The 16,721-nt window shown below is 40.4% G+C and overlaps 1 protein-coding gene across 4 annotated transcripts; it reads left to right on the forward strand.

Annotated features, from left to right (window-relative positions):
* The first annotated feature begins 1,099 nt into the window (after nt 1–1,099).
* On the forward strand, nt 1,100–16,439 carry tgif1 (TGFB-induced factor homeobox 1). 4 transcript variants are annotated; one of them, XM_048596287.1, is made up of 3 exons: nt 1,100–1,835; nt 4,143–4,360; nt 12,782–16,439. In XM_048596287.1, the coding sequence occupies exons 2-3, from the start codon at nt 4,145–4,147 to the stop codon at nt 13,328–13,330; spliced, it is 765 nt and encodes a 254-aa protein (XP_048452244.1). In that variant the 5' UTR covers nt 1,100–1,835; nt 4,143–4,144; the 3' UTR covers nt 13,331–16,439. The 4 variants fall into 4 exon arrangements, with proteins under 4 accessions (XP_048452244.1, XP_020383431.1, XP_048452247.1 ...); XM_020527842.2 differs by having other exon boundaries at nt 1,102–2,152; XM_048596290.1 differs by lacking the exon at nt 1,100–1,835 and adding an exon at nt 2,172–2,207.
* The last annotated feature ends 282 nt before the right edge of the window (nt 16,440–16,721 follow it).

Here is a 16,721-nt window from a genome sequence, read left to right on the forward strand (position 1 = left end):
TTTAATGATTAATCTTTTGCTATTGTACTCAACTAGTTTTCTTATCATTTTCTTTCCCTTCTGTCCTGAAAACATTCTTGTTCTTGTTCCAGAATTACTAATAGCTTTCCACCAAATTGCAATCCTTTATCTGTGTCAGAGCTGCGTTTTCCAGCAGAAACTGGAGCAGATATTTTTACTCCCTTTAACACTAGAAATAGTTGTAAATCTGCTAGCCTAAATCATTCAAATAAAACATGGGATTTTCTGGCCTGTTTAATTTAGAGTCAAAAATGAGTCATGCATTTTTTATATAAAAAGTGTAGCTTTGAACTGTTAGTCAGAGAATGTTTAAATAAGCGAGACCTTATATGCAATTGGTCTAACAGTAACGTGTTAACTGCTCTCATTCTGCTCGAGAGCTGTTGATGAAGGTGTGACAATTGCTGAAAACAATCTAATTTTAACAGAACAATAGAATCAAACACCTCACTTGCGGGCTGTTAATCCTTGGGCAATTCCAACTCTTACAACAGCTTATATGAGGCAAGATAACAAGGCACAATCTAGAACTCATTCAGTCACAAATTACTTAATTGATCAATGCAAACCGGTTTTTCGTTCATATCGAGCCGTTTTTATAAGAACAATTATGGTTTAAAATTCTATCTTGCCCTTCCAAACGAACCTCTTTTTCGAATCACCCATGACTTGAACTCATTTCAAGGCAATCAGTAGGCCAGAAAAATATTGTTTCTTTAAATTTTAAAAACTAACCATCCTCGAAAGTAACATACAAAGGTTTGATTTAGAAGGTTAACATGTTGCCCTGTCTTAAGTAACGTTATTTTTAAAAGTGGTTTTTTTCAGACGATCAATGACTTCCTGAAGAAAACCACACAATAAATAATTACACTAGAATCCATTGTTCAGTGTGTGTGTCGTAGCCGAGGATATTTGTATTGACAAACAGATGGATTCACCCTCCTCCATGCAGTGATAAACAAAACTATTAGCATTTTTAAAACAAACTCCAGATACGTTAGGAATTAAGGGAACGTTTGGATAAAGCTTTTAACTAAATATATAGAGAGATAAAAGTCAATCCTGTGTGTTAAAGTTTTAAGTCAAAAAAAGTTTGGAAACTATGAACTGGTGAATCAACGAACCACAAAGCACACGCAGGAGCCAGGCAAACGTGGAAACAAAAGAACAGCCCAGTGCGGAAGTGAAGCAAACGTGTATATATATATATACTTCAAAGTTGAACACGCTTATGTATTTTTTTTGTTGAAATCAGAATAATGAAATCTGCTTAATCACGGAGCGCTGGCATGTGCTGCAAAGTTTAATGTTTAACTGAGCCGCTTAAAAAAAACAGCCGTTTAGAAAAACTGATTGCTTTCCAGCTCCGTGGGGGAGGTCTGCCAACCGTCATCAAAGCGGCTCGCCACATTCACCGGATATTAACCAGCAAAGCACAAAGAAACAACAACCACTTCAATTGCAAACAGTTTCATCTGATTTACTTCTAACGAACTCCAGAAACGACCAAAGCACAGAGTCTTCTTTATTATGTATTATCTTTTTTTAAAAAAATATATACTTTCATCGTGAACAAAAGTCTGGATTGGATTCCCTAACTGTATGCAAATACTAAACTTTTTTTTTGAATGGGTTTGTGGTGATGTCAGAAGGAATTTTTTTTCTCTGTCTATTTCCACCTCCTTCCGTGGGTTTAGGGGCGGATCCAGCTCTGAGGCAGCAGCTGTCAAAGGGAGCTGTCAGCTCCAGAGCAGTCAGTGAGGGAGGGAGGCGATCTCATCCGATCCGAGCCGACTAGTTCCGAGCGCCAGGTAGCAGTAATGTGTTTACCTTTTGTTTGAATCCTCCGGCGAGCAACACGTTGGGGCAGAGCAAACAGCGAGGAGCACCTACCCAGCGTGCACTCCCAACACTGCAGCTGCCACTAGTTAGTCGTGTACATACATTCAAAACTTTTTTTTTCTCTGCTGCCTCGTTCCTCTTTATAATAGTAATCTGGGGGAAACGTAGTCGAGAAAAGATTGCTTTGAATTTGTTGGTTGTTTCCTCCTCCCTCCCTTTTTTCCACGGCGAATCTAGTTGGAGCGCCTGGAGATACATTTCTGGAACAGGATGAAAGCTAAGAAAGGTAGGTGAAAGCGAGTAGCTGCTTCCTCCATGCTGTTGGCACGTTGTCAAATCAGGTTCAGTGTGGCGTTTTTGACACTGTCTTGTCTGGAAATGTTCTTCTAAGTTAACATTTTTATTCTTTTGTCTGCATTTAGAAAGGGGCTGTGTTTTGTGTGTGTGTGTGTGTGTTTGGGGGGGAGATCGATTAACTGCTGGGCAGAAAAAAAAGTGCCTTTTAGAAAGAGGTGAGTGGTGAGAGTTCATGAAGGCTTTGTTTAACTCTCACCTCGTGGAAATGTCTCTTCAACCAACCAAGCTCGCATTTCTTTGCTCAAACGCTCCAGATCGATTCATAGGTTTAACTCGACGAAGTTAATTGTCATTTCCTTCCTTCCTTACTGTAACTCGCTTTAAAAGTTTATGAAAAGTTGAGTGGGTCTCAAACGCATCGAGGTTCTGGGGGATTTCCTATTGATTTGTTTTAAAAGAAACATAATGAACTCATCACTCAGCGTTCATTGAGTTTTTTTTCCGTATAGCTCGTAACCTGGAAAAAAATGCTAAACAAAAAAACTCCCCATTGTAGGTGGGCGGGATGTGTGGAATGATTCACAAGGACGGTTATTTTCTGTCTGTAGGCAAAACTTCCACTTATTAAACACCCAGCCGTGCAGAACGTACTCTTATATTTTCCCGTCCATTTGCTCGATTAAAGCTTCAGGAATTTCAAAGAACATGGCACCGCCAAGTATTAGAGAATTTACCAGTTTGTGTGTGTGGGTGTTGGAGCAGGATCAGGTACACGGTGTTTAGTTTTGAGGATGTTTTCTGTGCTGAAAAATGCTGGAGTGTGAAATTCCTTCAACCCCCAGCCCCCACTTGGACTATAACGAAGTGGGCTGATTTGTTTGTGACAGGTTCCAGTGTGCATAGTCTTTGCTCTCTATTTCCATAGTTATTTCTCATTCTTCTATCTTGGTGGGATTATCAAGACACTTGATGAATTGTTTGTTTTCAAATCCTGTCGACCTGGAATGCAGTCTTTTCTCTTTTTTTTTGAACCGTTGAAGAAATCAAACACTACTTTTTAAAAAGGACCAAATCTTTTTTTTTAAAGTTTTTAATCGTTGACCATGGGCGTAAACTTTACTGAGGAAAGCCTCCCAAGTCAGACTGGGTACAGTTTAAATATTTTGAATACATGTTTCCATTTAATGAAAGACACGAAGTTGGTAGCACGTGTTTGGTGAGGAGACAACGATTTTTTTTCCAAGTCGGGACAGCAGACTGAAAGATGTGACGGAAGCGACCGAACTAATATCGGCCCTTTTTTTTAAAGGGGGTTCTGTTTGGGGGAGACCGTGTCCCTGTTAGCAGAGAAAAGCTGGCAGTTATTTAGGGGTGGTTTCTGTTCTTTTGTTCTGCCTCAAGCGGACAATGGCTGCTCTAAAGTGCTGGCAAAGAGCAGGTATCACTTTACAACTGATAGCCCGATCAGCTTCAGAAATTCAAACTCGGCCAACCAACGGTTTCCCCTGAGGAGGGTCCGAGCTCTTTCACGGAGTTGACTGAGAGTGGGCTGGCTGATTCCAAGCAAACTGATGTTAATGGGGAGTTGTGGCGGGGGGGTGTTGTAATTTGAGGACAGCGATAGGCAGCTTTTGTTTTAACCATGAAATGCCTCCAGGTCACGAGCAAATCGGGGTTATTGCAAGTTTATGCTGGATTTGTATAATTCCTAAAATATGCAAATAACTTTGTAGAGAGCATTCACTGACAGAAAATCCATTCGCGTGGGAAAATTTGTAGAAATGATACATTTTTAATCATTCAAAAATGGATGATAATAACAATCCTAAAAGGCTGAAGATAGGCGTTGCTGACAGCGAGGCATTGCATGTGTTAAAGAGTATACGTGCCGGGTAGTGTAGTGTAGCGAGCTTGGTCCCTGTTGATCGTATTTCACCAGTCAGACCAACGTGTCATTTTCACATCTCGCTCCTTCGCAGCGATGGGGCCGGTCTGCGGCAGTGAAACAGACGAGGACGACAGCTTGGAGGTGCCACTCGACCTCTCTCATTCGGGCAAGCGTCGCAGGCGGGGAAACCTGCCGAAAGAATCTGTGCGGATCCTTCGGGACTGGCTGTACGAGCATCGCTATAAGGCATATCCATCGGAACAGGAGAAAACCCAACTGTCCAGACAGGCACAGTTATCTGTACTGCAGGTGAGTGAGTGCCAATGCTGGTGACATGCCACCAATGACTATCTTAAAAGCTTTCAAAGGAGATTTGTTGCGACTCACTTACCGGTTATGTTTGTTATATGTAAATCTAATATTTTACACCCGTTGCAGCTATTTCCAGTGAATAGCTGGACTGCAAAATGCATCATCTACACAGTGCTGGAGTTGCTATTCTTATAATGTTGATGTCAGCCTGTGCGAGTGACACTGCAATTTCAGGAGGGGCCTATGTTGCACAGAGCAGACAAGAGGTTGAGGGATCAGCACAGCTTTGAGTTCAGGATTGGATCACAGATTTACACTGCTCCCAGAACCTGCAATGAATTCTGTTTTGTTGTTTCCTTGAATATTAAATTATTTGACCATTCCCTATAATGTTGTGTAATGCCAGCTCATTGCCAAATGAGAATTGTTTAACTGTTTCATATTTGAGTCACAACGAATCTCATAAGCAATATCCAGAGAATGTATGGCCATTTCTAAATTGCCGGAATATACATATCCTTGTTCTCCTATGTAATGTTTTATTCCTGGGGTGTGGAGATGATTTTTCTCATCAACCAGTTCAGAGATGTTATAACACTTCTGGAGCTGGTGGGACTCGAACCCAGGTTACTACCCCTGCACAACAAGAGCCCTTTTCTAGGTTATGGACCTTGGCTAGGCCATCATTCATTGCCCATCCCAAATTGCCCTTGAGGAAGTGGAGCTCCATGATTGCGCCAGTGACAGTGAAGAAATGGTTGGTGATATATTCCCTGATGAGGGTGTTGTGTAGATTGGAGGGGAACTTGCAGTTGGTACTCACATATATCTGCTGCCCTTATTCTAGATGGTAGTGGTGAGGGGTTTGGAAGATGCTCTGCAGTCCATTTTGTGATGGTAGGTGCTACTGAGCATCAGTGAAGAGGGAGTGAATGGCACCAAATCTGTGAATCTGAATCAATCATTTGGACTACTTTCCCTTTGTGCCAAGCTTCTTGGGTTTGTTGGAGCTGCATCCATCCAGGCAAGGGTCGGGGATGGGGTGGTGGTGAGGTATTCCATCATGTTCCTGACTTTTGCTGTGTAGATGGTGAGCAGGCTTTGGGAGTCAGGAGGTGTTACAGCAGAATTTTTGAGAGTTTGATCTGCTGTTGTAACTGCAGTATTTACATGGCTGCCCCATTTCACCCATAAATGGTGACCCCAGGATGTTGATAGTGGTGATTCAGCAATGGTAATGCTGTTAAATGTCATTGAGTGATGGCTAGATTCTCTCCTGTTGGAGATGGTCATTGCCTGTCTCTTGTGTAGTGAAAATGTTAATTGCTGCTCAGCCCAAGTCTGGAAGTTATCTAGGTCTTTCTGCACATGGACACGGACACAGACTGGTTTGATGTCCGAGGAGTGGTGAATGACGTCCATTGTAAAATGACCAGTGACAGTCCACGCCTGACATTTATGATAGATTGTACCCTGAGGAACTCCTACAGGCGTATCCTGGAGCTGGGAAGACTGACCTCCAACCACAACTATCTTCCCTTTGTGCTATCTATGGCGCCTGGTAATGGAGAGTTTTCTTCCTGATTTCCCCCATTTGCTTCAATTTTCTTCGAAATCTCCTTGATTTTACACTCAATCAAATGCCGTCTTTATCTTGAGGGCTGTCACTCTCACTTCGCTTACCTCTGCAGTTCAGTTCTCGTCGGTGTTTGAACCCGGACAAGTAAGAACCCCTGATTTCCCCCATCTTCCCTGACGAATTTGCATGGGAATGATTTGGATGTAGTAGTTCTGTTTATTTCTTTGCAGATGTACTAGTTTGACACCATTATGGGGTGGTCATGCTTGCTGTCAGCCGCTACTTGACCTGAAAAATGTTGAGCCTTCCCCTTAGTCCACTGCCCCTTTTAATAGGGATTGTGCTATTACGGTGGTGTTAGAATTGTGCAAGTCTATGACACTGCTTTTGTACTTCTTGGTGGTAGAGACAGATTGCAGGATAAGTAAGGATTCTCCGTTACTATGGCCATAGTAACTATGTATCCCTGGGAACATTTTACTTTGAATCCACTGTCAATGAAGAAGGCCATGTGTAGTTGGGTTTCCGATCCTGAAAATTGCGACTTCGAATGAAGCACAATTTCTCATGGGAATCAATGTTAAATCCAGAATTGGGTTCCTGCCTAGAAAAGCCCACGTAAAAGTTGAAATACTATGCCATACAGGTAAAGTGCTGTGCATTCCTAGCTAAAATAACTTGCAAAGTAAAATAATGAAAGCTTCAGTGAAAACTTCAGCCTTTAAAGAAATGTACAGTACAAGTTCCTGAACTATTTCATCTGGTACAGATACAGTATAGCAGAATTATTTTTGAGATTAAGTCCACAGCTGTTCCGATAATTTTACAGGAACAAACAGCAGGTAATTAAGAGAGATTTAAAGCTGAAGTTTACCTGGGCAAAGAACATCTTTTTTTAAAAAAAAAACTTTGAGCAGACTGCAGACACAAAGTGTGCAACTCTAGCAGGACCATCAGGGGATCTTGCTTATGACGTGATTGTGCAAGAAGTGTGATGTACAACATGAGCAGGAAGGAAGGGATATTAAACAGAGAATGCCCCTTTCAAATAAGGAAGAAGATATCTGGTTTTTTTTTAAGAAAGAACGTATTGAGTGCTTAGAAGATGATTCAACAAGAGTGTTCAGTCTCTTGTCTTCAAGAGCGGTGATTTGACTTGCTCAGTTGACATTGTTGACCACAATGACATCTTTTTCTTCATTGTCCACTGACATTGGTGAGAGAAATCAGCAGTGATGGCACTGTTGAAGATTGTGGAGAGGCTTGCTGGTGGTGATTGTTCCTTTGTGCGTATGGAGTATGTACATTGCCTGACTCTTGTCAATCAACCAAAATCCAGATGTTGTTCTGGCCCCACTGTCAATTATGGATTAGTGAAGTATCAGAAGAGTTGTAAATGAAGCTGAACAGTGAAGTCCTTGGTAAACAATCCACTCCTGAACTATGCCAATAGGACTCATTAGTTGAGTCAAGGCAGTTACCATGAACAATTTCAGCAGTGGTGGTATGAGGTAATACTGTACCACATGGCCAAATGTCCTGTTTCTGCTGAGAGTACCACAGTAAAATAACTACTAACAAATTGTGTAGTAAAACTGGACCCTTTGCTTTAATTGTTTTGTTAGGAAGGTTTTCTGCCTAATATGATGCTGTTTTATCAACCAGTTGGACACCATTTAAGCTTTTCATCAATTCAGTTTATTTCAAGCTGTGATACAATGCCTTTCTGTTCTCTAATATGACCTTTTATAAAGCCAAGAAAATTTGTAATCAAATGACCTTGGTTGACTTCAATAGAATTGCATAATATCTCCTAATAAGCACCTGTCATGAAACATTGAAATTCAAAATGATCTGGGAAAGCCCACTGTTAAGCTGTTGTGTTGGGATATAATGCCTCTTTGTAGAAGGTGGAATATTTGAGTTTATTTTTACACCTTTTTAAAGCAGTGTGCAGAAAAGCAAAGTGAGTAAATTATTTTAACAAATGTGACAGAAATTGTGAAGTAGTCAAGGTTGTCTCATTCATTAAATAGGAAAGTATGTTACATCACTTACCCGCCTCTGCTTCAGGCCATGACGCTGGCCCAGGGAGAAGGATGGGAAGCCTATGACTGATCTAGAACAAAGTCACCTCTTTCCAAAGGTCTAATTTTAAAAACCTGAATTTGAAATAAAAGAAGCAGTGGGAGCACCAATATAAGAACCTAGACTACGCGATAGTTACTGATAGCTGACATGACAAATTGCAGGAAATTAATCTATGTATAATCCATTTTGTTTTGTACTTAAAACAAAATTAGTTGGATCTTGGTGTATGATTATTAGTGAATGTCCAGTTACTCTGATGTTGTTTAGGACGCCAACTTTGCTTAATTTTAATTAGTGTCATGGTATTTTTACATTCGACCAAATGGCCAGGTGAAGACTCTGCTTAGCATTTCTATCAGTACAACAGTAAAGATGTTGACCTAGACTATATATATGTTGTTAGTACTAGCAGGTTCTTTCATCCATCATAAACCAAGATCAGTCTTAAACATAAGGTAAAGCTTTTGGCATAATTTATATAATGTGTTCAGTTTAGCTTTTTGACATTTCTGTTCAAATTTTCGGTCAGAAACATTTCCATGTTATTAAACACATTCTTCTACACTAGCACAATCAGGTCACAATTCAGAATGTATTTTTGTGACAGGGTGGGGGGAGGATGTTTGTCTGAGTTGCTTTTGTTATTACAGCTGAAAATAGAGTGATGACAAAACATTAAAAATTCAGATGCTACTCTTGGTAAATTACCTCTTTAAGCACTTTTAAGTATTAAAAATTGTGGCTTTTAGTATCCATATGTCAACAATACCTGCAAATTAGAAGGACAAAGGTTTCCATGATATGTTCTGCATTGGATAATACGTTTAACCATGTAATGGGGAAGCTTCTCCCAAGTGTATACATTTCAGATATCCATTACAGAACATCTATTATGTACAAACTGAAAAAAATATTTTGGTATTATCTGAGCTTTGCTCTTAAAAGTAAAGCTTTATTGTATATCTTATATGAAATGCTACCTTCAGCCACACATGCCTGAAGGAAGCATTAGGCCATCCTTGTTTCACATTGTGTTATAACATCCCTGAAGGCATGTACAGAATGATATTTGAAACACTTGCTGCAGTTGGGATTGATTTTTTGTTTTTGAAGAATTTTGCATCAATCCGTTTTTGAGGACATTTTGAAGTAAGCGATAGTTTAATAAGTTTGCTTGTGTATGAAGGCAACTGAAAAAATGCTGAGAGCCAAATTTATATAGGGCAATTTGCAGTATCTTCGAAACACACACTTTTTTTTTAATATACATATAATACTGTGCCCTTGATGTGGCAGCAGAACTGTTGAGTTTTCACTAACTGCAGACCATATTGTAAATAAATTCATGCCTCCCACTTTTCTAGGACCTTTTTGAATAGGGTACAGAAAACAAAGGCTTCCTTCAAGTCTTCAAATGCTAATTCAGTAAAGAGGGGAGGTTGACCCTAGAAGATCTCGTGTTTCAACTTGAGTACTGCTGTTACTGAGCCCCCTCCCCACCCCCACACTCTTATCCCACATAGTCTAATGAGCTGAGCTCCAGGAAAAAGGACTGTGACTTTAATAGCTGAAATAAAGATTGCAAAAAGGGTTTTGCATTGTACTGGGTCTCTTTAATTGCTGAATATAGATTATTGAAACTTCCAGTGAACTGAGTGCTTTTAATGGCCAGTTGAAATAATGCCTGTGATACCATTTCCCTAAGGTGGATCTGGTTGACAGTAGTGATGTAGGGTCTGTAATTCAAATGGATTATGTTGCATATAGAGGTCACATTCTCGGCAATTTGGACCCTCCAGTTGAATACCAGCTTCACATAATTTATATAAGGCTGGTTGAGTGATGAAAATGGAATAGTCCGATTCCAAGCACCCTCATAAGGCATACTGCCTGTATTGTGAAGTATTGCAATGCACCTGAATAATAGATGAGAGCAAACAACTTTTTCAGCAGGAGACAACAAAAAGATTTTATTTCTTTGAAAATACTGAGTATGGTATATATTTTTAATTGAGGTCTTAAATATAGAGGCTTTCTACACATTTTTGTTAATGTCCGCACTATTTTCCATTCAGCTAGGTCATTGTTTAATTCAGCCTTGAATATATTAGATTTTTAAATCAACAAGGCTGCAATGGACAAATCTAAATGGTAAGGAAATCGAGTGTAATGAGGAACAGGCAGGAAAGTGGAATTGTGAAAGTGCATTAAAGTATAAAAATAAACTCTTGAATTGTACTTTTTACAAATAGACAATATATTCCAAAATCATGTCTCATGACAGGTGCTTATAAGGAGATGAACTGCAATTCTATTAATCAGCCAAGGCCATTTGGTAACAAAATGTGTTGGCTTTACAAAGGGTTTGTTATAGGATAGTAACACGTTACTCCAAACAATCATAGGCATTAATCGTGTCAGGCATGATCTTTTGAGTGAAAATGCAGGATCAGTGGGCCAAATAACTTGCTACTCCTGGCTTATTGATACTTAATTTACATAAGCGAAGCTATGCAATGTGTGGCTGTGTAAAATTTGACATCGCAAGACTATTTAGCCTGTTATTTTCTTTCAAAGAGCTGCTGCAGGCAACCTAATTTGTTCCACTTACCTGCTTTTCTATCTTGGCGCTGTAATAATTTCCTTTTTCAGATAATCTCCAGCTCTAAGATACTTATTTGGAGAGCTGGCACGGGCATGAAGGGCTAAATATCCATCTCTTGTGCTGTTAAAGTAATAGTTCTGTGAATGTTACTGTTGAAATGTGAAAACTTTTTTGTTTTTGGAGGGATTTAATATTACATATAGGGAAATGAAAATTTTCCTTTTCAGGTGCCATGTCAACAATATTTTCGGGTCTCTGATAGCATATCCAGACACTGTCTAGATGAAGCTCAATATTCTGTACTCATAATGTGTCTTAGAAGTTTTCATTTAAACTGTACCTGCCAGTTGCTTTCAAGTCATGTAGGGCAATTGTAATTGTTTAGAGTTGAGGGAGGAGAAATGCAGGAAAGGAAAAGATCATTCCACCTATCAGACATGAAAGGCCCAAATATCAAACAGTTCCTGACCAGTGAAACCTCCCTAATGTTGGAGGTTTTTGTATAGGCAAGTAATCTGGAGTTTTTAATCATCATCCATATCACTTTCTGACTAATAGACAGTGGTGGCAGTTGGAGCCAGTATCTGTGGATTGCAATAAGGCGTTCAGCAAGGTTCCTCATGGTAGACTGGTTAGCAAGGTTAGATCACATGGAATACAGGGAGAGGTAGCTACTTGGATACAGACCGGGTTTGAAGGTAGAGGGATGCTTTTCAGACTGGAGGCCTATGACCAACGATGTGCCACAAGGATCAGCGCTCGGTCGGCTGCTTTTTGTCATTCTATATAAATGATTTGGGTGTGAACGTAGGAGGTATGGTTAGTAAGCTTGCAGGTGACACCAGAATTGGACGTGTAGTGGACAGCAAGGATGGTTACCTTGGAATACAACGGGATGTTGATCTGATGGGCTAAGGAGTGGCAGATGGAGTTTAATTTAGATAACTGTGAGGTGCTGCATTTTGGAAAGGCAAAATAGGGCAGGACTTAAACACTTAATGGTAAAGTCCTGGGGAGTGTTGCTGAACAAAGAGGCCTTGGAATACATGTTCATAGTTCCTTGAAAGTAGAGTCGCAGGTAGATAGGATGGCAAAGAAGGCATTTGGTACGCTTGCCTTTATTGGACAGTGCATTGAATATAGGAGTTGGGAGGTTATGTTGTGGCTGGACATTGGTTAGGCCACTTTTGGAATACTGTGTGTAATTCTGGTCACCCAGCTATAGGAAGGATGTCGTGAAACTTGAAAGGGATCAGAAAAGATTTACAAAGATGTTGGCGGGTTTGAGCTATAGGGAGAGGCTGAATAGGCTGGGGCTATTTTCTCCAGAGCGTCGGAGGCTGAGAGGTGACCGTATAGAGACTTATAAAATCGTGAGGGGCATAGATGGGGTAAATAGACAAGATCTCTGCCCTGGAGTAGGGGAGTCCAAAACTAGAGGGCATAGGCTTAAGGTGAGAGGGGAAAGATTTAAAAGGGACCTAAGGGGCAACATTTTCACACAGGGTGGTGCCTGTATGAATTGATCTGCCAGAGGAAATGGTGGAGGCTGGTACAAGTACAACATTTTAAAAGGCATCTGGGTGGGTATATGAATAGGAAGTGTTGAGAGGGATATGGGCCAGATGGTGGCAAATGGGACTAGTTGGTATGGACGAGTTAGGCGGAAGGGCCTGTTTCTGTGCTGTACATCTATGGCCACAATTTTGTTTATCTCCCTGGTAATGTCTGAAGTGGAACAACTTTCAGCAACCCTGCTATGCTGAATTTTATACAAGTTGTATTTTAACTATATATGGGCTAATGATTAATTGCATAGTCCTGGGGTGAATGAGGGAAGCCATGCTTAAAGGAATGAGGATCAGTGATAGAATTACAGCCAGTTCTCTGACTTGCACACTCTATGCAAATAGGGAATTGTTAAGTCATCCTTTAGTCTGTTTTTAAATGACTTGCAAGGAAGTGACTGACCGCTTTTAAAAGATATGGAATGTTTGTTTTGCGATTCTCGTCAGTGTAGTTGTTCTTTTGTTTTGCATTATTTTCGTGATATTTGTTAGGTTAGAGTTCAGGTATCTTTTATAGGTAAAGTCAAAGCTGGACACTTGCTGATTATCTCTATCTCTCTCCTGCTAAATTCCAGGTCTGTAATTGGTTCATTAACGCACGCCGCAGACTCCTACCAGATATGTTGAGAAAGGATGGCATGGACCCCAACAATTTCACAATCTCTCGCCGAGGGACCAAGAGTGCAGAGCACACCTCGATGACGTTTAATAGCTATGTTGCAGACCTTGATGAAGGATCTTTCAGATCCGCAAGTTCCAGCCCAGAAAATGGGGAGACTTCTCCATGTAGCATCTCTTCTGCAGGAGGATTACTGCCAAGACCTTCGGTGATATGTCACACTACTGTCTCCACATCAAATGACGTGCCTTTACACTACTGCCCACCCACCAGCATAGAGGGAATGGATCTTTTGTCAAGTGCTAGTTTAGTGAATACCAATCCTGGATGCTCCAAAGATGCTGTTCAGCTGGGGTCAAACCCAACCCCCCAGAGTGGACTGTTTAACACCCCTCCACCCACTCCTCCAGACCTCAACCAAGATTTCAGTGGATTTCAGTTGCTGGTGGATGTCGCGCTCAAGCGAGCTGCAGAAATGGAATCCCAGTCGAAGCTTATGGCTTAAATTCTACTCTCATTGGCTGCCAAACTGACTTGAGGGAGAAAGAAAAAACACTAACTAAATCTTTGTTTCATGCGGAAAACTGTTGCTTTATGCAGCATGATGCCTTCTTATTTGCACAAGGGAATCCAAAAACGTGGCTTCCTATCATGGAACTGTCTTAACAAACTGCTCGTGAGGAGACCAATGAACTCATGACTACTATAGATAGAAGTTCTTTATGTTTTGTAGTTGCTGATAATGTGAGAATTTTCCCATGATTATGTGATTCTTTACTTTCTGTGCAATATTTAGATAAACAGAGCCGCCTTATCAGTCTTTATCATTCCTGCATGGAAAATTTGTGGCCCATGCATTGTTTAGAACAACAATTTTTATATATAATTATGTATTATCACTGGGGCTTGTATCTAAACTTGAGTTTTGATTTATTCCTTCAGTCTTTATTTCAGTGCGAGGCAACCAACCATGGACCTGGGGGACAGAGCTTTAATGTACTTCGCCTGCAGTGACTGTTTATCGTGCAGACCTTTCCTCCGCTTTACATTTCTAGCTGCTATAGCAGAACCTGTGCATAGGCAGTACCACGCCTACAAGATTGCTTTACTTGTGGCTGCCATCACTGGTTTGCTGCTATTCTTACGGTAGCCAGTGTTACCTAACCTTCTTAAAGTTAGTTAGCTGCTGCATTTGGATCAATAGTGATCTCCAAAGTAGAGAATAAGATTTTAAACCAGCCACTCACTGCAAGTTTCTTTTTAGTTACTTAGTTGATCACCTGAGTGATTTCAGATTTGGTGGCTGGTGTGGCCAACATCTCGAGTGTAGCGCACAGACCTTGAATGTACATCTAATATTTTGCTTATGGTTTTGTTTTCTCTTGTGCATATTTCATGGAGGCACTGGATCACATGTTTGTTCTGCCCAGGTCATCCTCTTCCATTACTGGTGAAGACTCCATGGCTTCCTGGAACATTGCCTTTTGTAGCTGGTGTTGTGAGGTCTGGGCACAATACTGGCGGAACTTATTGTCGGTTTGTCTCCTAGCACTGTTAGTGTCATGAGATATTCGTGCTTAACAAGAAATCTGTGATGGCTGTGCCATCATTCTCTCTGTTTTCTAGGCTGTAATTCAAAATGAAGTTGGGACCGACTTAAGTGAAGGACTTTGTTTCTTTAACTGCTGTTACATAAATAGTTCGGGGCTGAGATTCCATGGGGCTTCTCCTGATCTCCTGCTGTAACATGTTTACCGACTCTTGACAGTCTGCTGCCTGACTAATGGCATGCATGTGGGAGGATCACTACAGAATTTCAGGGCATGAGTTCAAATGCATAACTAAACTTACTACAAGGTATAGAGGTTAGTGGACATACTGTGTTGCCATGTCAGTGTCAGTTTTGGTTTCTGTCACCCTGATAATGCACCTTATCTCAAAGACCAGGCCCTGTTGCATTCTTCAGTTTCTTAATAGTGCCAGAGGACGGGAACTCGAACATGAAGTCCTGCTGGCAATGTTCACGTTTTTTAAAAAAAAATGCTATATTTGGCTGCTGACCCTTTGATCGTTGAAGTGCTGTTTTTCCTGGGATAATTGCCAGAAGTTGTAGAATTTACTCTACAATCTATTAACTTAAGGGATGGACAGGGAGGTGAAAGAATGTGTAAGTTTTAAAAAAAAAAGTTTCCATGTCTTTATTGTGCAACCTGAGATTTGGAAATTGTAGTACGATTCCTTTAGCAGCTAGTGATTTTTGAGATCTTTTTAGCTGGGGGGAAAATATTATTTAAACTGTACATGGCTGTACAAATGTCATTCTCACCTCCCTCCCACCCCCTATTTTTAACCTTCTTTGCAATAAATAACTTTTCCTGTTAACCTGACTGCACTGCGAGCAGATACATGCCTAAACCATGATGTAAATATGCTATGCCATACTTACATGTAACATCACGCTGATGGCTGAACCAATTTAAACCTTTCCCAAGCAAGATTATCTGTTGGCAATAGGATTATGACATGACTCTTGCAGAGTTAGGAGATTTTTTAACATGAAACTCATTCTACTGTAATAACGTCTGCTGTGCTATTTTCGGCATTGTCACAAAGCAGGTTATGGGAACAAGACCCTGAAATCCCTTGTGGGTCCTTGTTGTAACATTTTGAGCCCAGTGGTATCCCCCAGCAACAATTACTGTCTTCATCCATCTGTGTTAGGACTATCACTAAGTTGTAGTTGGATGTTGGGGACTCCCCCCATAAATGCTGGAATTATATCCTACCTCTTGAACAAGGGTCCTGCAGTTTTCTCCAAGTCCTCATGTCTGCAAATATAAGGGGCTGGATCTTGTCCTATGATTAAAACCAAAGATCCAGCAAAAACTAAATCTAAATCTGACTTTCCAAAGAAAGTCTGGTCTCCATTACCTGTACCTCTTGTAAAGAATTATGATCAACATTTTTGGATGAGTTCCTGTTCTGTGGCTTTTTTTGTATAATTTATTATATTATGAATGCTGATGACCCGACAGGCACTGACTTGCTGTTGCTGACTGAAACTTGAATGGCAGCTGATTTAACACCGTGAAAGTGACATGTCACTAAAGCATTCCAAACTTTCATCTATCATTGTTGAATATAACTCGGTCTGCATTCCCTTTTGCAGTTGGTCAATAGTACGGCATTGAAAAGTGATTTTTCCTGACTCATTAATCATAATTATTTAACTTTTTTAAAAAAAACAAATAGCGGAGTTTCCTACTTTTTAAACTAGACTTTTTTTTTAAACCTTCAACTCTGGAAGGTATTTGTACAGTTTGCATCATTGTGGTCATCCTGCATTGTAAAGCTGAGTGAAGTCAGACTGTACTGAGTGAACCTGGTCCTTTTTTTTTGCATTGATGTTTGCCTTATTGATTTAGTCAGGTTGCAATGACCTGTAAAGATTGCCTAAAGCTGCAGTATTCCTCTTTGCCTTGCCCCTGGATTCTGCAGGCAGGGTTCTTCTCACTTCTTAATTATAAGGTGGAGGCAACAGAATGCAGTTTCACAATGTATTCAGTTTTTTTTTTGATTTAAATCAAAAATAAATTACTTTATTTCCTTCGTAATTCTGGTTCCATGTTTTCTCTCTGAACTGTAGCTATATTTATTGGCAGAAGGCAGCCCTGCACAGCAACAGTAAAAATGCTGCCTGGTTTGGTGCGTATATAGTTAGACGGCAGTAACAGTGATTATAGACCATTGTTCCCAACACTGTCACCGCTTCGTAGCTTCAGTCACTGTCTTGGTAACCCAAATTGTTATGGGGACTTCACTGAGCACAGCATGATTTTTCTCCTTCCATGATACATGAAGGCTGAGGGTGATTACAGCCACTAAGTAAATAAATC

This window comes from Rhincodon typus, chromosome 4 (genome assembly GCF_021869965.1).
Source record: "Rhincodon typus isolate 14 chromosome 4, sRhiTyp1.1, whole genome shotgun sequence".
NCBI lineage: Eukaryota > Metazoa > Chordata > Chondrichthyes > Orectolobiformes > Rhincodontidae > Rhincodon > Rhincodon typus.